This window comes from Pongo pygmaeus, chromosome X (assembly GCF_028885625.2).
Source record: "Pongo pygmaeus isolate AG05252 chromosome X, NHGRI_mPonPyg2-v2.0_pri, whole genome shotgun sequence".
NCBI lineage: Eukaryota > Metazoa > Chordata > Mammalia > Primates > Hominidae > Pongo > Pongo pygmaeus.
This window is the reverse complement of record NC_072396.2, coordinates 81,130,592-81,156,487: the sequence shown is the minus strand read 5'-3', so window position 1 is coordinate 81,156,487 and position 25,896 is coordinate 81,130,592. Positions and strand designations below refer to the sequence as shown.

The following is a 25,896-nucleotide window of genomic DNA, read 5'->3' as shown; positions in this document are numbered from 1 at the left end:
TCTCGGCTCAAACTGCAACTTCTGCCTCCCAGGTTCAAGCGATTCTCCTGCCTCAGCCTCCCAAGTAGCTGGGATTACAGGCATGTGCCACTACGCCTGGCTAATTTTGTATTTTTAGTAGAGACGGGGTTTCTCCATCTTGGTTAGGCTGGTCTCGAGCTCCCAACCTCAGGTTATCCACCCGCCTCAGCCTCCCGAAGTGCTGGGATTACAGGTGTAAGTCACCATGCCCAGCTGAGTTAGTTTTTATATAAGGTGTGAAGTTCATATTTTTGGCTATGGATGACCAATTGCTTCTGCACCATTTGTTGAAAAGGCTCTTCTTCCTCCACTGAGTTGTTTTTGCACCTTTGTGCAAAATCATTTGGCTACACTTGTATGGATCTATTTCTGGGTTGTTTTTTTGTTCTGTTGTTCTGTGATACTATCCCTTCATCTGTACCACACTGTCTTAATTATTGTGGCTACATAGTAAACCTTAAAATTGAATAGAGTGATTCCTTCCACTTTACTCTTTATTTTCAAGATTTTCACTGTATGTTTTTTGAGAGAAGTAAGATTGTATATAAAACTGGCCATTGGTTTAACTCAACATTCTTTGGAATTTTTGGCAAATGAAAGGTTTTGTTATTTTTATCTTATGTTATTAGTAAATAATAAATAATTCTGTCTGGGTGCAATGGCTCATGACTGTAATGCCAACACTTGGGAGGCTGAGGTGGGAGGGTCATGTGAGCCCAGGAGTTCAAGACTAGCCTGGGCAACATAGTAAAACCCCCGTCTCTACAGAAAAAAAAAAAAAAAATATATATATATATATATATATATATAAAGGCCAGGTGTGGTGGCTCATGCCTGTAATCCCAGCACTGTTGGAGGCCAAGGCGGGCAGATTGCTTAAGCCCAGGAGTTCAAGACCTGCCTGGGCAACATGGGGAAGCCCCATCTCTACAAAAAATACAAAAATCAGCTGAGCATGGTGGAACACGTGTGTATTCCAAGCACTTGGGAGGCTGAGGTGGGAGGATCCCTTGAGGCCAGGAGGTCAAGGCTACAGTGAGCCCTGATTGTGCCACTGCACTGCAGTCTGGATGACAGAGCAAGACAGTGTCATTCATTCGTTTATTCATTCATTCATTAATTCATAATTAATTACATCAAAAGTGTAATGTCTGACAAAATATTATGAAATAATGTATTTTAAGAATAATTATCATCCAGCCCAACTACCAAATTTTGGCTTTAGGTCTCACATTTTCTGTATACCTCTGCTTGTTAGTATTGGTTTTAAGTAAGCTGCCTAATTAAAAGAACTTTAAATGCCAAGTTGAGTATATTAATAGCATGCTCACTTTGTCTTTTTTAGATGGTGTTATCTGAAAAGGTTAGTCAGCTGATGGAATGGACTAACAAAAGACCTGTAATAAGAATGAATGGAGACAAGTTCCGTCGCCTTGTGAAAGCCCCACCGAGAAATTACTCCGTTATTGTCATGTTCACTGCTCTCCAACTTCATAGACAGTGTGTCGTTTGCAAGTATGAACTCCAACTACACTTTAAAATTAAATAACTCATATAACATTAACCATTTCTCAATCCCAGAAGAGCCAAGTTAGTGCAGTAGGTATTTAAATAATGTGTATACCTTACTCAGGATGTCTATGGTAGCAATACTACTGCTCTTTTATAGTCAATTCTTGATTATCCATATTAGTGGGGGAAGCATGGATAAATAATTGTGGTAGCCATCATAAAAGTAACTTAAAGATCAAACAGTCATCTTATAAATTAGTATCAACTTGGCCGGGCATGGGGGCTCATGACTGTAATCCCAGCACTTTGGGAGGTCAAGGCAGGTGGATCATCTGAGGTCAGGAGTTCAAGACCAGCCCAGCCAACATGGTGAAACCCCATCTCTACTAAAAAAAAAAATACAAAAATTAGCTAGGCATTGTAGTGCATGCCTGCAGTCCCAGATATTTGGGAGGCTGAGGCGGGATAATCGCTTGAACCCGGGAGGCAGAGGTTGCAGTGAGCCAAGGTTGCGCCACTGCACTCCAGCCTGGGTGACAGAGCAAGACTCTGTCTCAAAAAAAAAAAAATATTAGTATCAACTTATGTAACTTTATGCCAGTAGCATTGATATAGTATTTTTTTATTATTTATAAGTGCTTTCAACTTCATACTCTTGTATTGTCAAAATCCCAAAAGGTAGGTAAAGCAAATATCCTACCATTTTTGGAAGAAACAGCCTCCACAATTTTAACTGGTCTACCCAATGCTTAAGATGTTTACTAATGCAATAATGGTGGCTTCATCCAAGTTTGGAATTCAAGAAAACTGGTAGTTTTTTTTTTTTTTTGAAACAAAGTCTCACTCTGTCACCCAGGCTGGAGTGCAGTGGCGTGATCTTGACTCACTGCAGCCTCCACCTCCCAGGTTCAAGTGATTCTCCTGTCTCAGCCTCCCGAGTAGCTGATACTACAAGTGCACACCACCACGCCCAGCTAATTTTTGTATTTTTAGTAGAGACAGGGTTTCACCATGTTGGCCAGGATGGACTCGATCTTTTGACATCGTAATCAACCCACTTGAGCCTCCCAAAGTGCTGGGATTACAGGCGTGAGCCACCACACCCAGCTGGTAATTTTTTTTTTTTTTTTTTTTTTTTTTTTTTTTTAAGATGCAGCTGGGTGTGGTAGCTCATGTCCTTGATCTCAGCACTTTGGGAGGCTGAGGTGGGAGGATCACTTGGGCCCAGGCATTGGAGACCAGCCTGGGCAACATAGTGAAACTTTGTATCTATAAAAATAAACAAAATTAGCTGGGTGTGGTGATGTGCCTGTAGTCCCAGCTACTCCGGAGGCTGAGGTGGGAGGATCACTTGACCCTGGGAGGTCGAAACTGCAGAAAGCAATAATCATCCCACTGCACTCCAGCCTGGGTGACAGACCAAGACCCTGTCTCAAAAACAAACAAACAAAAAAGATGCATGGGATCTCATGTGAAATCTGAAAAAGTTGAACTCCTAGAAGCAGAGTAGAATGGTGGTTTTCAGAGGCTTAGGAGAGGATGGGGGTGAAAGTGTACAAAGTTTTAGTTAGATGAGAGGAGTAAGTTCTGGTGATCTGTTGCACAGCATGGTGACCATAGTTAATGTATTGTAGATTTTGAAATTGCTAAAAACATTTTAAATATTCTCACCACCAAAAAATAATAAATAGGTAAGGTGATGGGTATATTAATTATTTTTTTTTAATCCCAAAGATCCATGATTTAGGGATGTTTCTAATTTCCCAGTTTTATAGTGATTGTAAACCTTGGAGATGGAGACTAATCTTGCTTAAGTTTTCATCAAACAATGGTTTCTTGATTTTATTTTATTGTTTCTTAATGATCTTAGGAGCAAACATTGCTATTTTGTTAAATAAACACCATGAACAATTCAAAATGATGGATACTAAAAAATAAAGTGGCTTTTGCTTTTTAGTGTCTTTTTATTTATATTTTTAGATCAGTGTATCTGATCTGGTAATTAACTTTAAATAAAATGACAAAGCTACTGTATGAAGAATTAGTTTAGTAAAAGCTTGGAGGTTCTCCAGATTCTGACAGCCTGATAGCCATGCAAAGGAATAGACAGCTTGTTTCAGAATGGTGTGTTCTGCCACCCCAAGCCTTGATAACTTTTCTTTAATGATTTTTCTCCCTGGAGCTAGGGTATAGTCAAGGTATTTAGTTCCATAGTGCTTATTTTGTGGAGTATATGCTGAATATAAATTAAAAATAAATAAAAGAAGAAAACGGAATTGTAAGTAATAACTATGAATAAACTTGAAATCTAGAATTACTTCTAATTCCGTCATTTCACTCAATAGCAGTCAAGAGTATACAAAAATAGCAGGGAACAAACACAAACTCCTTCATAATTCTCTATTAAATGCAAATTAATGGAATTCTTACTAACCTAAGTTTTTACTGGCATCTTATTTTCTACAAGACCAAATTTAATATTAACTCAAATTTTTCTACACTCATTCAACAAATAAAAATTAAGCAACAGCAACATGAATTATACTGTAGTTGTAGTGCTGTTGGGATGAGAATTGTAAAATAGATACCCTACCCTTATCATCTGGTTAAGGAAATGAGTTACACATATGAAAATTTAGATGGCAGTATAAGGCAATTTGTGATTAAGTACCAGATCAACTGTACATATAATAAATACTGTAAAATTTCAGGAAAGAAAGTTAAATAGGAGTGATTTGGATTGGCCTAATGGAGGAAATAAGACTTGTGCTAGGGCTAGACAAATGGATAAGATGTTGAAACAGGCAGGATATTCTGGTTAGAAGCATGATGTACACAAGGGTACAGGAATAGGAGTAAATAAAATATTGGGACTAACGGTTACTGTTTGAGATTGATTAGTAGTAAGACTACATAAAAACTAGATGTATTATTTGAAGCTATGTGATAAAGAACCTTCAATAACTAGTGAAAGACATTAGAGAATGTATTCTGAAGGTAATAAGAAAGCAACAGTGATTTCTGAGAAGTGTTTCAGGAAAGTAGTAATTTAGGAAGATGGATGTATATTGCAGTATAAGGATTGGAGGAGGGCCAGGCACGGTGGCTCACGCCTGTAATCCCAGCACTTTGGGAGGCTGAGGCAAGCGGATCACCTGAGGTCAGGATTTCAAGACCAGCCTGGCCAACATGGTGAAACCCTGTCTCTACTAAAAATACAAAAATTAGCTGGGCATTGTGGTGGGCACCTATAATCCCAGCTACTTAGGAGGCTGAGGCAGGAGAATTGCTTGAGACTGGGAGGCAGAGGTTGCAGTGAGCCAAAATGGCGCCACTGCACTCCAGCCTGGGCCACAGAGTGAGACTCTGTCTCAAAAAAAAAAGAAGGATTGAAGGAGGAGGAGAAACCAGAGTCAATATTTTTAAATATCCTACTATTAGATAACAAAAATCTGACCTTAGATGATAGCAATAAAAACAGGAGGGTATGGAGTGAAAATTTTATCACAAATGAGAATTGACAGATCATGAGAACTGAAAGCATATGGGAGATATGGAAAAATTCAAAGATGACTTGAGGTTTCAATAATTTTTTTTTTTTTTGAGATGGAGTCTTGCTCTGTCGCCCAGGCTGGAGTGCAGTGGTGTGATCTCAGCTCACTGCAATCTCCGCCTCCTGGGTTCAAGCCATTCTCCTGCCTCAGCCTCCCGAATAGCTGAGACTACAGGTGCTCGCCACCATGCCTGGTTAATTTTTGTATTTTTGGTAGAGATAGGGTTTCACCATATTGGCCAGGCTGGTCTGGAACTCCTGACCTTGTGATCCGCCTGCCTCGGCCTCCCAATGTGCTGGGATTACAGGTGTGAGCCACTGCACCTGGCCTAACTTTTGTATTTTTAATAGAGACAGGGTTTTACCATGTTGGCCAGGCTTGTTTTGAGCTCCTGACCTCAGGTAATCCACCTACCTCAGCCTCCCAAAGTGCTGGGATTACAGGTATGAGCTGGCCTCAATTAATTTCAATTCCTAGACACTTCTTATCTTTCATCCTAGTAATTTATCTGATTGTGTTATTTACCAAGTAGCTTTTACACTTTAGATTTTTAAAAATGGATTAGTATTGTATTTCTGCTTTCTTTAGGGAATACCCTTCTGTCTTGTCTTTGAACTCTTAGAAGTAGTTTAGGATATTGAAAGTTATTGTAGAGGCAATTAGCTATATATTTCCAATGATTGTTGAAAGAGTTTTGGGATAAGAAACAGGCACAAAGTATGAAGCGGAGTCAGGTAATTACTACTTCTCATGAAATCCCTAACTTGGGATAAGGCTTCTCTTATGCCAAAACAAGATTTGTCTTAACCCAGTCAGCAGAGTCTGACCTACTTGTCAGTGTTTTTTATTATTTCTCCCATTGAAAAAACTGCTATTGCTTGCTTGGACCTGTTTTACTGATGATAAACGAGATTGCTTTCAAAAATTGTTTTATACGTTATCTTCACGAATCTCATTGCATCCAGGCAAGCTGATGAAGAATTCCAGATCCTGGCAAACTCCTGGCGATACTCCAGTGCATTCACCAACAGGATATTTTTTGCCATGGTGGATTTTGATGAAGGTTCTGATGTATTTCAGATGGTAAGATCTTTGGTTTATTCTGCTATGTAAAAATAGGTAAAATATAGTGAAAGTGGAATATATTTTTTTCAGTGGCTATAAGACATTGGGATTGCTCTTATGTAAGATCTAGAGTAGCAAACTAAAAGCTAAACTTGAGCTAACCATAAAATGTAGTTACCAATGCTAACCTACTAGAATATGGAAATTCAGTAGTATTTAAATAACATACATTTTTATTGTAGTAAAATATATAAAACAAACTTTATCATTTTAACCATTTTAAGTATATAATTTATTAAGGAATTTTTTAAATCACAGCACGAGTCCCACCATTATGTAATATTGAAGTCTTTAGTATAGCTATCTATACTATAGATATCTTTATCCCCTTACCTCTTTTTTTAAATTTTTATTTTTATTTCTATAGTTTTGGGGCAACAGGTGGTTTTTGGTTACATGGATAAGTTCTTTAGTGGTGATTTCTGAGATTTTGGTACACCCATCCCCCGAGCAGTGTACACTGTACCCAAATATGTAGTCTTTAATCCTTCATCCCCCTCTGACCCTTTCCCCCCAAAGTTCCCAACGTCCATTATATCAATCTTATGCCTTTGCATCCTCATAGTTAAGCTCCTACTCATAAGTGAGAACATAACGATATTGGGTTTTCCATTCCTAAGTTACTTCACTTAGAATAATGACCTCCTGCTCCATCCAAATTGCTGCAAAATACATTATTTCATTCCTTCTTACGACTGAGTAGTATTCCATGATTTATATATACCACATTTTCTTTATCCACTCATTGGCTGATGGACACTTAGGTTGGTTCCATATGTTTGCAGTTGTGAATTGTGCTGCTATAAATATGCGTGTGTATGTGTCTTTTTCAATAATGACTTCTTTTCCTTTGGGTAGATACCCAGTAGTGGGCTTGCTGGGTCAAATAGTAGTTCTACTTTGAGTTCTTTAAGGAATTTCCATACTGTTTTCTATAGTGGTTGTACTAGTTTACATTCCCACCAACAGTATTAGAAGTGTTCCCTTTTCACTACATCCACACCAACATCTATTTTTTTTTTTTTTTTGCTTTAATTATGGCCATTCTTGCGGGTGTAAAGTAGTATTTCATTGTGGTTTTGATTTCTCTGCTAATTAGTGATGTTGGCCATTTTATATCTTCTTTTGAGAAATGTCTATTCTTGTCCTTTACCCACTTTTTGATGGGATTGTTTGTTTTCCTCTTGCTGATTTGTTTGAGTTCTTTGTAGATTCTGGATGTTAGTCCTTTGTCAGATGCACAGTTTGCAAATATTTTATCCCACTCTGTTGGTTTACTCTGCAGATTATTCCTTTTGCTGTGCAGAAGCTTTTTAGTTAAATTAGGTCCCATTTGTTTATTTTTGTTTTTGTTGCATTTGCTTTTGGGGTCTTAGCCATGAATTATTTGCCTAAGCCAATGTCTGGAAGAGTTTTTCAGCTGGGCATGGTGGATCATGCCTGTAATCCCAGCACTTTGGGAGGCCGAGGTGGTTGGATCACTCGAGGTCAGGAGTTTAATACCAGCCTGGCCAACATGGTGAAACTCCGTCTCTACTAAAATACAAAAATTAGCCAGGTGTGGTGGCAGACGCCCGTAATCCCAACTACTCGGGATGCTGAGGCATGAGAATCACTTGAACCCAGGAGGCAGAGGTTGCAGTGAGCCGAGATTGCCAGCCTGGGTGATAGAGTGAGACTCAGTCTCAAAAAAAGAGTTTTTACAATGTTATCTTCTAGAATTTTTATGGTTTCAGGTCTTAGATTTAAGTTTCTGGTTCATCTTGAGTTGATTTCTTTTGTCCCCTTACCTCTAGTCTTAGTAGAAAAGTAGATCTTTTGTTGTTTGAAACTGAACCTTTTTCCTGGGCCCTGGATCACATACCCACCTGCTCTGTCAATCATGACCTCTTACAACTATTTTTTTGTTTTTGAGACAGAGTCTCGCTCTGTTGCCCAGGCTGGAGTGCAGTGGCACAATCTTGGCTCACTGGCAGCCTCTGCCTTTTGGATTCAAGCAATTTTCCTGCCTCAGCCTCCCAAGTAGCTGGGATTACAGGCACTTGCCACCACGCCTGGCTAATTTTTTTATTTTTCTTTTTAGTTTTAGATTTTTTGAGATGGAGTCTCACTCTGTTGCCCAGACTAGAGTGCAGTGGCTTGATCTCAGCTCATTGCAACCTCTGCCTCCCGGATTCAAGTGATTCTTCTGCCTCAGCCTCCTGAATAGCTGGAATTACAGGTGCCCACCACCACGCCTGGCTAATTTTTGTATTTTGAGTACAGATGGGGTTTCACCATATTGGCCAGGCTGGTCTCAAACTCCTGACCTCAGATGATCCACCCACCTCAGCCTCCCAAGTGCTGGGATTACAGGCGTGAGCCACCACACCTGGCCTATTTTTAGCTTCAGCATCTCTACTAGTTCTTTCCCCTTGCATATAAATACTTAAGGACATAGATTCAATTTTGTCTTTGTTTATAAATGTGTCTAATTCATATATTTGAACATATTTTACTCAATTGTATAAAACATAAAAGGAAAAAGCTGGATATAATGCCTTGCTATACATCTTCATATGAATGACTTCCCAATCTAAAAATTTATTATGTCCCAAATTAAACTCTTTTCTCTTCCACTTTCACCCAAATGTCATCTTATGTTCTGTATCATTAATGACACTTCTTTGTCATCTTCATCTTGTTGTACATGTGTCATAGCCATACCCCCTTTACATTCCAAGGCTCACATTCATCTCTCATTCAAGCTAATGCAGTAGCCTTTTAACTGGTCCACTTAACCTTCCATTTAGCGCTTTGTCCATATTGCCTGCTATAACATTTCCCAGAGTTTTTTCTACATGGTATTAATAAGAATTCTTGGAAAAAAATAAACTTGGGAAACCCTGGTTTAAACAAAATTAAGTTTTCTTTTTACTTCAGGGTTCAAAAACTGGGAAGGATCTAAGTTCTTACCCTACTTGCAAGCTAACAAGTTAGCCTGCCACAGTTTCATGGATGCTGGCAGAAAATATGACACTCCTGAGTCAGCGTCCAGCAAAGGACTTTTTGCTGTTTGTTTTTGAGATTGGGTCTTGCTATTTTGCCCAGGCTAGTCTTGAACTCCTGGGCTCAAGTAATCCTTGCACCTTAACCTCCTGAGTAGCTGGGATTACAGGCTTGTGCCACCATGCCTGGCTCAAGTTAAAGGACTTTACTACTCACAACAAGTAGCCAAAATGTCATAGGTTCCCCAAACCCCATTTCCCATAGGGCAATCCAAAGAGGGCCAGTGGTCAGCTACTCAGAAGGCTGGATCAGGAGGATTGCTTGAGATCAGGAGTTTGAGGCTGCAGTGAGCTGTGATTGTGCCTCTGCACTTTAGCCTGAGCAGCAGAGCCAGACCCCAACTCTTAAGAAAACAACAATAACAAAGAGGGCCAATGGGCTGCATTATGGGAAAGGAACACCAAGCTCTGGGAACCCACATTTTCTGTAATGGATAGTAAGTGTGCCTCCCCTTTGCTGTGGAGGGAGACTGTGTAACCACCCAAGGGGTTAACTTTGCTGCTGCCTAAACAGAGCCAATTCATCAAGACAGAGGAATTGCAATAGAGAAAGTATTTCACGCACAGCTAGCTTTACGGGAGACAGGAGTTTTATTATTACTCAAATCAGTCTCCCCGAGCATTCGGGGAGCAGAGTTTTTAAGGATAGCTTGGTGGGTGGGGGGAAGCCAGTGAGCCAGGAGTGCTGATTGCTCAGAGATTAAATCATAGGGAGTTAAAGGTGTCTTCTTGTGCTGAGTCAGTTCCTGGGAGGGGGCCACAAGATCAGATGAGCCAGTTTATTGATCTGGGTGGTGTCAGCTGATCCATCAAGTGCAGGGTCTGCAAAATATCTCAAGTGCTGATCTTAGGAGCAGTTTAGGGAGGGTCAGAATCTTGTAGCCTCTAGCTGCATGACTCCTAAACCATAATTTTTCATCTTGTGGCTAATGTTAGTCCTACAAAGGCAATCTAGTTCTCAGGCAAGAAGAGGGAGGTCTGCTTCGGGAAAGGGCTGTTACAGTCTTTGTTTAAACTATAAACTATAAACTAAGTTTCTCCTAAAGTTAGTTCAGCCTATGGCCAGGAATGAACAAGGACAGCTTGGAGGTTAGAACCAAGTTGGAGTCAATTAAGTTAGATCTCTTTCACTGTCTCAGTCATAATTTTGCAAAGGCCATTTCAACTATCTTCCAAAGATATACAAATATCCTTGAGAAGATTGTCCAGAACAAAGGCAGTTAGGGCCCTTGTCCACAAGATGTGCAGAAACATGAGAAATTCATGAAGAATTGTCTCCCAACACAGCTTTTGAGAGATCAGAGATGTTAACATGCTGATGCTGATATGTGTTATACTTTCCAATGGGGGCTCTAATATACAGAATTTCTCATATTATTGGACCACTTAATGGAGCATTTGGCTAGATTCCATGGAACACACTTTTGAAAGGAGTAGTGTATAGACTGAAGCCAGAATTCCTTAGTCCTAATTTCACGTACTCTTTACTCCAGTCACACCTTTCCCATAATCATATTCTTTGATGCACTCTTTTTTTTTTTTTAATTGAGGTGGAGTCTTGCTGTCACCCAGGCTGGAGTGCAGTGGCGTGATCTCGGCTCACTGCCAACCTCTGCTCAGGCGATTCTCGTGCCTCAGCCTCCGGAGTATCTGGGATTACAGGCACGCGCCACCACACCTGGCTAATTTTTTTAATTTTTAGTAGAGACAGGGGTTTCGCCATGTTGGCCAGGCTGGTCTCGAACTCCTGACCTCGGGTGATGTGCCCGCCTCGGCCTCCCAAAGTGCTGGGATTACAGGCATGAGACACCACGCCTGGCCTGATGCACTCTCATATGTCAGCACTGTTGATTGTTGGTTTACAACAACGTGAAGCATCCTTTCTTCCCTGTCTGCTTTCTCTCCACTCTCAAAATTCTGCTTACATTTTAAGCCTTGTTTCAGATACTCCCTGTAAGCTTTCTCAACTTTTCCAGATAAAAAATGAGTCACTCCTTTTCTTGTATTGTTATATTACTTGCCTTAAATTTCTGTTATACATTTATCCACATTTTGTCTTACAGTAGAGTTAGCTCTGTAGTTGTTTGACAGTCTCCCTTAGAATATAGTTACGGCCAGGTGCGGTGGCTCACGCCTGTAATCCCAGCACTTTGGGAGGCCAAGGCAGGCAGATCACGAGGTCAGGATATCGAGACCATCCTGGCTAACATGGTGAAACCCTGTCTCTACAAAAAAAAAAAAAAAAAAAAAAACAAAAATTAGCTGGGCATGGTGGTGTGCACCTGTAGTCCCAGCTACTCGGGAGGATGAGGCAGGAGAATGGCTTGAACCCGGGAGGCGGAGCTTGTAGTGATCTGAGATCGCGCCACTGCACTCCAGCCTGGGCGACAGAGCGAGACTCCATCTCAAAAATAAATAAATAAATAAATAAATAAAAGAATATAGTTACTACTTAGTTAATGGCAGAGCCATATCCTGTAGCTATCAGTGCTAAGCACATAACGGGTATTTGGTAAATGTTGAAAAAAATAGCTTAATGTTTCCATTTTACAGTATATCATTCATTGTGCTATTCATATTCCAGTCTCACTTAGCCATCTCCATAAATCAAAATCAGTGCATTTATAAAAATGTTGTAACCTAAAAGGTTAGTGCATTTAGGATTTATTAGACCAAAGGAAACAATTTCTAGAGTTTAAGAAATTGAGGCCAGGCATGGTGGCTCACACCTGTAATGCCAGCACTTTGGGAGGCCAAGGCCTGGGGATCACTTGAGGTCAGGAGTTCGACACCAGCCTGGCCAACATGGTGAAATCCCGTCTCTACTAAAAATACAAAAATTAGCCAGGCATGGTGTCGGGCACCTGTAATCCCAGCTACTTGGGAGGCTGAGACAGGAGAATCGCTTGAACCCAGGAGGTGGAGGTTGTAGTGAGCCAAGATCGTGCCACTGCACTCCAGCCTGGGTGACAGAGCTAGACTTTCTCTCAAAAAAAAAAAAATTGCTTTTTAATTCTCTACTATTTAGGCTGCAATTATTTTTGGAAATTACAATTTTTAATTCCATTTATTTTAACAGGGTAACACATAACTTCTGTTAGTGATTTGTAAAAATAGAAAACCCAATTTTTTTCTACCTTAAATAGTTTTTTTACTGATAACATAATATTTGTACATATTTATGGGGTACATGTGATATTTCGTTACATTATAGAATGATCAAGTCAGGATAGTTGGAGTATCCATCACCTTGAGTATTTATCATTTCTATATGTTGGGAACATTTCAAGTCCTCTCTTCTAGCTGTTTTGAAATATGTAATACATTGTTGTTCATTATAGTCACCCTACTCTGCTATGGAACATTAGATCTTACTCCTTCTAACTGTATGAGTGTACCCATTAACCGACCTCTCTTCACTGCCCACTCCCGCACCCCTCCCCACCCCCCCACCCCGTCCACCACAACACGCACATACACTGTTCCCAGCCTCTGGTATCTGCCATTCTACTCTGTACCTCCCTGAGTTCAACTTTTTTAGCTCCCACATATGAGAACATGCCATATTTGTCTTTCTGTGCCTGGCTTATTTCACATAATAACTTCCAGTTCCATCCATATTGCTGCAAATAACATGATTTCATTCTTTTTTATGGTGGAGTAGTATTCCATTGTGTATATACACCACATTTTTTTTTCTTTGAGATGGGGTCTTTCTCTGTCACCCAGGCTAGAGTGCAGTGGCACAATCTTGGCTCACTGCAACCTCCCATGTTCAAACCATTCTCCTGCCTCAGCATCTCGAGTAGCTGGGATTACAGGTGTGCACCACCACGCCTGGCTAATTTTTTTGTATATTTAGTAGAGATGGGGTTTCACCATGTTGGCCAGGCTGGTCTCCCTCCAACTCCTGAGCTCAACTGATCCACCTGCCGCGGCCTCCCAAAGTGGTAGGACTACAGGCGCGAGCCACTGCGCCTGGCCTAATATCACATTTTCTTGATCTGTTCGTCTGTTGATGGATGCTTAGGTTGATTCCATAACTTTGCTATTGTGCTGCAGTAAACATGGGGGTGCAGGTATCCCTTTGATATACTGATTTCCTTTCCTATGGATACATGCCCAGTAGTGGCATTGCCGGATCAAATGCTAGTTCTATTTTTAGTTTCTTGGGAAATCTTTATACTGTTTTTCTTTTTTTTTTTTTGAGACGGAGTCTCACTCTGTCGCCCAGGCTGGAGGGCAGTGGCGTGATCTCTGCTCACTACAAGCTCCGCCTCCCGGGTTCACGCCATTCTCCTGCCTCAGCCTCCCGAGTAGCTGGGACTACAGATGCACACCACCACGCCCAGCTAATTTTTGTTGTAGTTTTTAGTAGAGACAGGGCTTCGCCATGTTAGCCACAATGGTCTCGATCTCCTGACCTCGTGATCCGCCTGCCTCGGCCTCCCAAAGTACTGGGATTACAGGCGTGAGCCACCACACCTGGCCTTATAGTGTTTCTCATAGTGGCTATACTAATTTAATTTCCCACCAACAGTGTATGAGTTCCCTTTTTTTTTTTTTTTTTTTTTTACCGGAGATGGAGTCTCTGTTGCCCAGGCTGGAGTGCAGATCTCGGCTCACTGCAACCTCCACTTCCTGGGTTCAAGCGATTCTCCTGCCTCAGCCTCCTGAGCAGCTGGGATTACAGGCGCACATCACCACACCCAGCTAATTTTTGTATTTTTAGTAGAGACAGGGTTTCACCATGTTGGGCAGGCTGATCTCAAACTCGGGACCTCAGGTGATCCACCCGCCTCGGCCTCCCAAAGTGTTGGGATTACAGGAATGAGCCACCGTGCCTGGCCATGAGTTCCCTTTTCTCCATATCCTTGCATCTGTTTTTGTTTGTTTGTTTGTTTAAGGTAAAGAAAGGCAGATTTATTAGAGAAAGTAGGACAACGCATTGCAAGGAGGCAACAGACAGATGAGCAGAAAAGGAGCTTTTCTAATAATAATAATAATAATAATCATAATAATAATAATGGCCATTCTAACTGGGAGAAGATGATATCTCACTGTGGATTTGATTTGCGTTTCCCTGATGATTAGTGATGTTGAGTATTTTTTCATACACCTGTTGGCCATGTGTGTCTTCTTTTAAGAAATGTCTATTCATGTCCTTTGCCCACTTTTTAATGGGATTATTTGCTTTTTTACTGTTGAGTGATTTGAAATTTTTTTGTTTTTGTTTTCGTTTTATTTTCTTTTTAGAGTTGTTTGAATTTTTTGTATATTGTGGACATTAGTTCCTTGTTGAATGAATAGTTTGTAAATATTTTCTCCCATTCAACAGATTGTCTCTTCACTTTGTTGTTTCCTTTGCTTTGCAGAAGCTTTTTAGCTTAATATAGTCCCATTTGTCTATTTTTGTTTTTGTTACATACACTTTTGTACCTTGAATAGTTTTTAATATTAATTTCCATTACTCTATTTTAGAGCTAGATTTTAGAGCCAAAGGTATAAGGATGGTAGTGTGTCCATCTGTGGAAGAGATTCAAATCTTTCTCTAAGTAACAGTGTCATATGCCACAGTATGCAAAAGCTAAGCATGTGTGAAAACTGATACCTACCAAAAATAGTGTATCTTATTTTGGCTCATTAACCTCCAAGGAATTTCAAAGTCTAAAGTCTACAAGGGGTTTTGGTGGGGTTGTTTTGTAAATATATATAATATAAAATTTATTATGTTTACCATTTTTTTAATGTACAGGTCAGTAGTGTTAGATACATTCACAATGTTGTACAACCAATCTCCAGAATTCTTTCATCTTCCGAAACTGAAACTTTATAGCCATTAAACAACTTCAGTTCCCCACTCCCCCAGTTCCTGACAACCACCATTCTACTTTCTGTCTCTATGAATTTGACTACTCTAGGTACCTAATATAAGTGGAATTATATAGTATTTGTCTTCTTGTGACTAGCTTATTTCACTTAGCATCGTGTCCTCAATGTTCATCCATGCTATAGCATGTGTCAGAACTTCCTTCCTTTTCAAAGCTGAATAATATTGCATTGTATGTATACACTTTATTTTGTTTACCCATACATCTGTCACTGGATACTTAGGTTGCTTCCAGCTTTTGGCTATTGTGAATAATACTGCTGTGAACACGAGTGTTCAAATAATCTCTTCAAGACCCTGCTTTCAGTTCTTTTGGTTATATACTTAGAAGTAGAATTGCTAGATCATATGGTAATTCTATTTTTAATCTTTTGGGGAACCTCCATGCTGTTTTCCAGAGCAGATTCACCATTTTACTTTCCCACCAATGGTGCACAAGGGTTCCAGTTTCTCCACGTGCTCGCAACCACTTCTTGTTTTCTGGGGGTTTTTTTTGTTTGTTTTGGATAATAGCCATCTTTATGAGTGTGAGGTGGTATCTCATTGTGGTTTTGTTTTTTATTTCCATAATGATAGTAATATTGAACATTTTTTCATGTGTTTTGTTGGCCATTTGTATATCTTCTTTGGAGAAATGTCAAGTTCTTTGCCCATTGTGTGTGTGTGTGTTGCCTTTTTTTTTTTTTGAGATGGAGTTTCGTTCTTGTTGCCCAGGCTGGAGTACAGTGGCAGGATCTCGGCTTACCACAACCTCCATTTCCCGGGTTCAAGCAATTCTCCTGCCTCGGCCTCCCGAGTAGCTGGGATTACAGGCATGCGTCACCATGCCTGGCTAATTGTTTTCATATTTTTAGTAGGGATGGGGTTTCTCCATGTTGGTCAGGCTGGTTGCAGACTCCCGACCTCAGTTGATCCACCTGCCTTGGCCTCCCAAAGTGCTAGGATTACAGGCATGAGCCACTGCGCCCACCCGTGTTGCCCATTTTTTAAATCAAGTTTTTTGTTGTTGTTGAGTTGTAGGAGGTCTTTATATGTTACAAATTTTTTGTTGTTGTTGTTTTTATTTTGTTTTTGTTTGTTTGTTTCTTGAGACAGAGTCTCACTCTGTCGCCCAGGCTGGAGCGCAGTGGCGCAATCTTGGCTCACTGCAACCTCTGCCTCCCAGGTTCAAGCAATTCTCATGTCTCAGCCACCCAAATAGCTGGGATTACAGGCATGCACCACCATGCCTGGCTAATTTTTGTATTTTTAGTAGAGACAGGGTTTCGCCATGTTGGCCAGACTGGTCTCAAACTCCTGGGCTCAAGTGATACACCTGCCTTGGCCTCCCAAAGTGCTGGGATTACAGGCATAAGCCACCATGCCCAGACTATTCTGAATATTAACTCCTTATTAGATAAATGATTTACAGATAATTCCTCCCATTTCACAGGTTTTCTTTCTACTCTGTTGATTGTATCGTTGGGCTACAAGATGTTTTGAGGCCGGGCATGGTAACTCACGCCTGTAATCCCAGCACTTTGGGAGGCTGAGGCAGGCGGATCACTTGAGGTCATGAGTTCGAGACCACCTTGGCCAACATGGCAAAACCTTGTCTCTACTAAAAATACAAAAAAAAGTAGCTGGGTGTCATGGCGCATCCCTGTTATCCCAGCTACTTGAGAGGGTAAGGCAGGAGGATAGCTTGAACCCAGGAAGCAGAGATTGTGGTGGGCCAAGATTGCACCAACGCACTCCAGCCTGGACAACAGAGTGAGACTCCTTCTCAAGAAAAAAAAAAAAAAGATGTTTTCAGATAATTAATTTGTTATAAAGATGTTTTATTAGTAATCAGGGAAACACAAATTAATAGTATGATAATGATAAAGTACAGTCTTCACCCATCAAGTCAACTTTTGGCAAGGATGTAGGGAAATGGATACATTACTGCATTGTTAGGTAGAAGTATATTTTGGCACAGCCACTTTGGAGGACAATTTGGCTATATCCATTTTTTTTTTTTTTTTAAAGACAGAGTCTCACTCTGTCACCCAGGCTGGAATGCAGTGGTGCAATCTCGGCTCACTGCAACCTCCGCCTCCCGGGTTCAAGTGATTCTTGTGCCTCAGCCTCCTGAGTAACGGGGATTACAGGAACCCACCACCACACCCGGCTAATTTTTGTATTTTTAGTAGAGATGGGGTTTTACCATGTTGGCCAAGCTGGTCTCGAACTCCTGACCTCAAGTGATCCACCTGCCTCGGCCTTCCAAAGTGCTGGGATTACAGGCGTGAGCCACCGTGCCTGGGCACTGTATCCATTTTAATGAAAAAATATTTCTATCCTATGACCTAACAATCCCATTTCTAGAGAATCACTTTCACATGGGTACAGGGAGATATGTGCAAGGATGTTCACTGCAACATTATTTTTAGTTGCTAAAAAGGAAGACAACCAGGAAAATACCATTAATATGATACCACTTATGTTAAAACAGAAAGCAATATTATATGTTTTCTGGTGGTATAAACACATATATGAATAAATTCAAAAATATCTGTAAATGGTAACTGTGGCTGCCAGAATGCACTAGAATTGGTCCTTAAAACCATGTAATGTTTTTAAAAATATTTTTTACAAGAGAAGTGTATTTATATGTTACTTATTTTTTATTCATTTATTTAGAGACGGAGTCTAGCTCTGTCGCCCAGGCTGGAGTGCAGTGGCACAATCTCGGCTCACTACAACCTCCGCCTCCCAGGTTCAAGCGATTCTCCTGCCTCAGCCTCCTGAGTAGCTGGGATTAAAGGTGCCCACCATCACGCCCAGCTAATTTTTGTATTTTTAGTAGAGACAGGGTTTCACTGTGTTGGCCAGGCTGGTCTCGAACTCCTGACCTCATTATCTGCCCACCTCGGCCTCCCAAAGTGCTGGGATTACAAGCGTGGGCCACCGCACCCGGCCAGTTTTTATTTTTTATACACATTTTCAAAAATGTAAAGGTGGTATAACTAAACAAATATTGAATAAAGAGTTTGGCCTAAAATTTGGGCAGCATTTGGTAGACTGAACATTGTATAAGATTTGGTTCCTAGCTTTGCAATCACAGAAATTGAATTTTAACAGGATAGCCAGAATTTATCTACCTCTAGGGATTTTGTGCCTACCGACCAAGACATATAAATCTATGGACATTGGTAACCAAAGGAGTAATCTATTAATTCATTAATTTACCACATTATACAGCCAAAGAGACCAAAATAATGATAAGCAACAGTCAGTACATGCTCTCACCTTATGGGAAAGTTTGAAAACTTACTGTTAGAGGATTTTAACTAAAGAATCAAAGCATGGGAGTTGGATTATTTTATTGGCTGAGGTTTTAAAGTTATAATTGTAAGGCCGGGCATGGTGGCTCACACCTGTAAACCCAGCACTTTGGGAGGCTGAGACGGGTGGATCATTTGCGGTTAGGAGTTGAAGACCAGCCTGGCCAACATGGTGAACCCCTGTCTCTACTAAAAATACAAAAATTAGCTGGGTGTGGTGGCACATACCTGTAATCCCAGCTCCTTGGGAGGCTGAGGCAGGAGAATCACTTGAACCTGGGAGGCAGAGGTTGCAGTGAACCGAGATCCTGCCACTGCGCTTCAGCCTGGGCAACACAGTGAGACTCCATCTCAAAAATAAACAAATAAATAAATAAAAATTGATTTGTGCAAACCAATCTCTATAAGATTGTCACCAGCCTGGGTGACAGAGCGAGACTCCATCTCAAAAAAATAAAAAAAGATATAATGCAGATGAGATGGTTATGGTTTCTTTATCTTAGTATTTCCAGTGTTGTCTTCTCAAATATATCATGATGTCATGATGGAGAATAGAGAAATGTGATGCTCATCAGTAAACATTTATGGACCTTCTTAGAATAGACTATTTCTGCATATAGCCACCATTTTGTATTGTTTTTCACTGCCGTTTTAGAGCATTATTTTATTATCTTGGTTCCTCCAAATTGAGAATGCACTCTATTTGGAGCTTACTCAGCTACATAAGATTATTTTAGTGCTCATAAATGTATTCATTTTGCATAATCTCTGAACAGATTAAAATATCTGTGGTATGGCAAAGTTTCCATTCTAGTGAAGTAAAATACAGGTTTCTTAGCGAGGAATGTATATTTGGTGAGTAGTGTGTAATACTTAAGGTCACAGGCAGCTTTGCTTTTAAAGCCTGCTCCACCACTTACCACTTTCCTTGGGCAAACCAAATCACTTAACCTACCTAAACCCAGGCCTCCTCATCTTTGTAAAATGCCTAAATTTCAAGATGTTAACTGCAATTAAGATTATTTTGCTGATAATGTATATTTTCATGGGCTCCTTTTTATTCAGCTAAACATGAATTCAGCTCCAACTTTCATCAACTTTCCTGCAAAAGGGAAACCCAAACGAGGTGATACATATGAGTTACAGGTGCGAGGTTTTTCAGCTGAGCAGATTGCCCGGTGGATCGCGGACAGAACTGATGTCAATGTAAGTTTCCCAACTATGTAGACTATTTCTTGGCCATTATCCCCTTTGAATCTTACTGGGAGGCCCTAATTAGTCGTGTCCCCATATCACTGAGGTGGTTCCAGTTTGGCAGTCACTTCATAAGTAGCATTAAACAGAATCATCTTGATGAATGAGTGAAATTACAGAACACTCTCTATTACCCTATTGAATTCAGCATGGAAACCACTCTTTCAACCTTAAGTCCATGGATTATCTAGTTGTACTTGGCAAATCCTTCTTAATCTAAAAGATGTTATGTTGTGGTTAAATAGAATATTGTACCTATTCTATCCTATTTTAGGTTATATTATAGACTAGTTTGATTGGGATAAAATAAAAAGGATCATTTTTCTGAAAGTAACCACACTAATTTTGATTGCTTTCATTTCAGATTTTATTTTGACCCATATAATTAGTAAAAAATTTTATATTTTAACATGTTTTTCTCTCCTTTCCATTAGATTAGAGTGATTAGACCCCCAAATTATGCTGGTCCCCTTATGTTGGGATTGCTTTTGGCTGTTATTGGTGGACTTGTGTATCTTCGAAGAAGCAATATGGAATTTCTCTTTAATAAAACTGGATGGGCTTTTGCAGCTTTGGTGAGTGAATTTTAGAAGACAAAAAATTATTTGAATAAAATTCCTAATAATGTATTTTTAGGTAAGCTTTTATTTATGTGAGAAGTAGCATTTTATTTCTTATCTGAGGAAAATGGTTTTATATATTTTAATTTTCTGTCTTAAAATCAGTTTGTTTCATTTGTTATCTCATTAGGATGGCCAGAACTTCAAGGAACTGATTGTACCTGCCTTTTATTCAACCTAAATGACAGACTGTCATCTCTATGAAAATCTCTAGTTGTTCTGAAAATATTATTCTTTTTTTTTTTTTTTTTTTGAGGCGGAGTCTTGGTCTGTCATCCAGACTGGAGTGCAGTGGCGCCATCTTGGCTCACTGCAACCTCTGCTTCCTGGGCTCAAGTGATTCTCCTGCCTCAGCCTCTCGAGTAGCTGTGATTACAGGCGTGTGCCACCATGCCCAGCTAATTTTTTTGTATTTTTAGGAGAGACAGGGTTTCACCCTGTTGGCCAGGCTGGTCTTGAACTCCTGACCTCAGGTGATCCTCCCACCTTGGCCTCCCAAAGTGCTGGGGTTACAGGCGTGAGCCACCATGCCCAGCCTGAAAATATTATTCTAAAAAGCCTTTTCAGTATTCAATTTTGAAACTTGTGTCTGCATAGTTATAATTTTTAAATAGTGTTTTCCTGGCCGGGCGCAGTGACTCACACCTATAATCCCAGCTCTTTGGGAGGCTGAGGTGGGCGGATCATGAGGTCAAGAGACCGAGATCAACCTGGCCAATATGGTGAAACCCTGTCTCTACTAAAAATAAAAAACTAGCTGGGCGTGGTTCTCGTGCTTCTGTAGTCCCACTACTCAGGAAGCTGAGGCAGGAGAATTGCTTAAACCTGGGAGGCGGAGGTTGCAGTGAGCCGAGATCACGCCACTACACTCTAGTCTGGGCAAAAGAGCAAGACTCCATCTCAAAAAAAAAAAAAATAGTGTTTTCCTTTCGAAGTATTATCGAATTGTGATCCTTGGGATGAAATATAAGCCTTAACAAATCATTTATCTGCAAAAAATTATGTGTCTTAACTAAACAGATGCACATTTTCATATTCCTATTATGTAATCAAGGCAAAAACAGTTCGACCATGAATATTTTATTATTTTTTTGTTTCCTAGTGTTTTGTGCTTGCTATGACATCTGGTCAAATGTGGAACCATATAAGAGGACCACCATATGCCCATAAGAATCCCCACACAGGACATGTGGTAAGGGAAGTCTGTGATTTCTTTCCTTTGTAGACCAAAGTTAACTCAATGATTATTACCCTGTGAGAACAGTGCCAGCATATGAAGGAGCTGGATTTAGTCTTCACTTTTCAATCTCTCTGTGTTAACAAGCTTCCATCACTGATAAGACCATGCAGTGCTCTTTTTTTTTTTTTTCTTTTTTCGAGACGGAGATTTGCTCTTGTTGCCCAGGCTGGAGTGCAATGGCGCGATCTCAGCTCACTGCAACCTCCACCTCCCTGGTTCAAGTGATTCTCCTGCCTCAGCCTCGTGAGTAACTGGGATTACAGGCATGCGCCACCATGCCCAGCTAATTTTGTATTTTTAGTAGAGACGGGGTTTCTCCATGTTGTTCAGGCTGGTCTCAAACTCCCTACCTCAGGTGATCCGCCTGCCTCAGCCTCCCAAAGTGCTGGGAATACAGGCCTGCAGGCATGAGCCACTGCACCCAGCCGCAGTGCTCTTAAAAGTGGGAAGTTCCTTTTCCCATTTGGTGAATCCTTCTAACCAAGCTAGCTAAGAATGAAAGACAGCCTTCAACTAAATAGAAAAATTGATCAAGTACCTGAGCATCCACTGTTTCTAAGCACTGTGCTAAGTATTATTAAATATAGTGATAAACAAGAAAAACATGATCCCTGTCTTCATGGAGCCTACATTATTGTACCTCATGGTCTTGTACACTTAAATACTAGTTTTCTCACCCAGGTGCAGTGTTTTGCATTTGTATTCCCAGCTACTTGGGAGGCTGAGGCAGGAGGATGACTTGAATCCAGGAGTTCTAGCCCAGCCTGGACAACATAGCAAGATCCATCTCCTTTAAAAAAAAAAATGGGGCCAGATATGGTGACTAATACCTGTAATCCTGGCACTTTGGGAGGCTGAGGCAGGACCACTTGAGGCCAGGAGTTCAAGACCAACTTGGGCAGCATAGTGAGACGTCATCTCTATGAAAAACAAAAAAGAAAAGAAAAAGAAAAACAACAACAACTAGTTTTCTGACATATTCTGTTGTTGAAAATATAAGTACAATATCCAAGCATTTGGGAGGCTGAGGTGGGAGGATTGCTTGAGCCCAGGAGTTTGAGACCAGCCTGGCCAACATAGCAATATGTCATTTCTAATGAAAAGTTAAAAATTAGCTGAGCAGGCATGGTGGTGCATACTTGTAGTCCCATCTACTTGGGATGCTGAGGCAGGAGGATTGCCAGAGCCAGGACTTTGGGGTTGCAATGAGCTATGATCATGCCCCTGCACTCCAGCCTGGGCAACAGAGCAAGACCCTGTCTCAAAAATAAACATAGTATTAGTACAATGAAAAGACAAATCGAGAATAGATAATACAAAAATAGCCTTATAGTAACCAGACTTACTGATGAATGCCACAGACCCGGAGTATGTCACATGGTTTATCAGGTGAATTAATAATTTCATAGTTTAAAATATCCCGTTTTAGGGTTAGCATACCAACATTTAATGTATACTTAAAGATTCCATTTTGTCTTTTTTTCCCTCCTAGAATTATATCCATGGAAGCAGTCAAGCCCAGTTTGTAGCTGAAACACACATTGTTCTTCTGTTTAGTATCCTTTTACAATAAGTCTTTCTTGCTGTATTTTGTCTGTTTTCTCACACTCTAGTATTCTCTCTACATCATTTGGCTGGGGCTGTTCTCTTAATGCAAGTCACAATATCCTTTGAAAATCATCACTGTGTCATCCTCTCTAGCCCAATAAACTAAAGACTACTAGAGACAAATCTGTAGTCTGATAGGGCCAGGTTTATTGGCTCGTTAATACAAGGAAGACTGTACATTAGAAGAACCATGGAACATCTTAACAAAGAAAAGATAGAGTTGTAATAGGATTTGGGAGAATAGTGGAGTTTATGTGAAATTTAAACAAAGCATTGTTTTGATAGGCTAAAAGCAGTGTAAGGCTGTGTAAAGGGGTCAACATCAGGTCTGAACTGTGAATCAGACGCAGGGTTCTGTTTGCTTGGAAACTACAAAGTTAACATAAATGTGGGATTTTTGTCTTCAAAAACTTCTTTGAAGCTCTATACCTTGGTTGTAAATTGAGGCTACTTAGAAATTATACTTGTAAATTGAGTGACTTAGATCTGCCAAGCAAGAATATTTCATTTTTACTCATATAATTGCAAGAAGTCTATTTAAAGACCAATATTCCTCAGTAAGAAAACAGTAGTTACTCAAAGATGGGGATATTTTGACATTTTACAGCTGAAGTGTGTGCTAGGGAAAAATACTTCCTGTGGACTTTGCAGCTGCTTTATGTTTGTGTTGTTCCATCCTCTTGAATGACAAGGAATATTTTTACTTTCTTGGCCCGAGCTAATTTTTATTTTCTTATATCTAAAAGTGGGTGCCTCTGTAAGCTGCAAAGACAGGTAAAAGCAATGTCAGATAAGTAAGAATCTAAATTTCCTAGTATTACTAAACATAGTTTACCCACCTGAGTACATAAGCACTGACTCTGGAACAAATCAACAGGGTGAACAAATGTAATGTTCCTGGAATTGTGCTTCTCAGCCAGGGTGTCCTGACATTGATATACAAGAATCAGCTGGGCATGGTGGCTCACACCTGTAATCCTAGCACTTCGGGAGGCTGTGATGGGTAGATTGCTTGAGCCCAGGAGTTTGAGACCAGCCTGGGCAATGTGGCAAAACCCTATCTCTACAAAAAAGTACACACAAAAAATTAGCCAAGTATGGTGATGCATGCCTGTGGTCCCAGCTACCAGGGAGGCTGAGGTGGGAGGATCAATTGAGCCCAGGAGGTCAAGGCAACAGTGAGCCGATATCACACCACTGCACTCCAGCCTGGACGACACAGTGAGACCCTGTCTCTAATAAAGAAGGAAAAAAAAATGAAATTTAAATATATTTTTTTCTGATTGCAAAAGGAATACAAATTAAAGAAAATTTAGAATACAAATAAGTATAAAGAAAAAAATTCAAAAGTACTGAAAATTGTATCTTTACTAAATGTTTGTGTATGTCTTTCCCAGTTTTATTATACTATGTTGATGATTAGAGAGATTTTAAGGAAAGCATTCTAAAAAAATATTAAGCTTTTGATTTTAACTGATTTTAATTGAAGGATATTTGGGAAAATGTTCTTATGCACTATGGAAAATATACTTATTGCTTAACATCCAGCCCAAACCTGGGAGAGTTAATCTATTCAACCATGAAATGGTGAGCTGAAAGATTAACAATATACACCTAGTCCATATGAGAAGAAAGAAGACTGAGGCCGGGCGCGGTGGCTGATGCCTGTAATCCCAGCACTTTGGGAGGCCAGGGCAGATAGATCACCTGAGATCAGGAGTTCGAGACCAGCCTGGCCAACATGATGAAACTCCATCTCTACTAAAAATACAAAAAAAATTAGCTGAGCATGGTGGCGGGTGCCTGTAATCCCCACTACTCAGGAGGCTGAGGCAGGAGAATCTCTTGAACCCAGGAGGCGGGGGTTGCAGTGAGCAGAGATCGCGTGATTGCTCTCCAGCTTGGGCAATTAGAGCAAAACTCCATCTTGGGGGGTGGGGGCGAAAAGACTGAAAGAAAAATATTACTCAAACTTTATTTTTTTAAATCCTAAAATTTTAGTTGAAAATGTTCGTTTATGGGCTGGGCGTAGTGGCTCACTCCTGTAATCCCAGCACTCTGGGAGGCGGAGGCAGGTGGATCATTTGAGGTCAGGAGTTCAAGGCCAGCCTGGCCAACATGGGGAAAGCCTGTCTTTACCAAAAATACAAAACTTAGCCAGATGGTCAGGCGTGCTGCCTCACACCTGTAATCCCAGCACTTTGGGAGGCCAAGGCAGGCGGATCACCTGAGATCAGGAGTTCGAGACCAGCCTGGCCAATATGGTGAAACCCTGTCTCTACTAAAAATACAAAAATTAGCCAGGCATGTGGTGCACGCCTGTAATCCCAGCTACTGGGGAGGCTGAAGCTGGAGAATTGCTTGAACCTGGGAGGCGGAGGTTGCACTGAGCCGAGATGGTACCACTGAACTCCATCCTGGGCAACAGAGTGAGACTCTGTCTCAAAAAAAAAAAAAAAAACAGCCGGGAATGGTGACGGGCGCCTGTAATCCCAGCTACTCAGGAGGTTGAGGCAGGAGAATCGCTTGAACCCAGGAGGTAGAGGTTGCAGTGAGCCAAGGTGGTGCCACTGCACTCCAGCCTGGATGACAGGGTGAGACTCTTGTCTCAAAAGAAAAAAAAAGAAAGACAATGTTCATTTATGGTTTGATGGATTCAGCCTGGCCAACATGGCGAAACCTCATCTCAACAAGAAATACAAAAATTAGCCAGGAAC

General features: G+C 40.6%; 1 protein-coding gene across 3 annotated transcripts in view; it reads left to right on the top strand.

The window, feature by feature from the left end:
- Nucleotides 1-25,896, top strand: part of MAGT1 (magnesium transporter 1) — a 72,424-nt gene that overhangs the window by 21,793 nt on the left and 24,735 nt on the right. For all 3 annotated transcript variants that reach the window (XM_054471873.2, XM_054471872.1, XM_063660203.1), the window contains 6 exons: nt 1,367-1,536; nt 6,053-6,170; nt 19,523-19,663; nt 20,146-20,286; nt 21,434-21,523; nt 23,064-23,127. In XM_054471873.2, the coding sequence (XP_054327848.1) occupies nt 1,367-1,536; nt 6,053-6,170; nt 19,523-19,663; nt 20,146-20,286; nt 21,434-21,523; nt 23,064-23,127 (724 nt within the window). The remainder of the gene's footprint in view (nt 1-1,366; nt 1,537-6,052; nt 6,171-19,522; nt 19,664-20,145; nt 20,287-21,433; nt 21,524-23,063; nt 23,128-25,896) is intronic.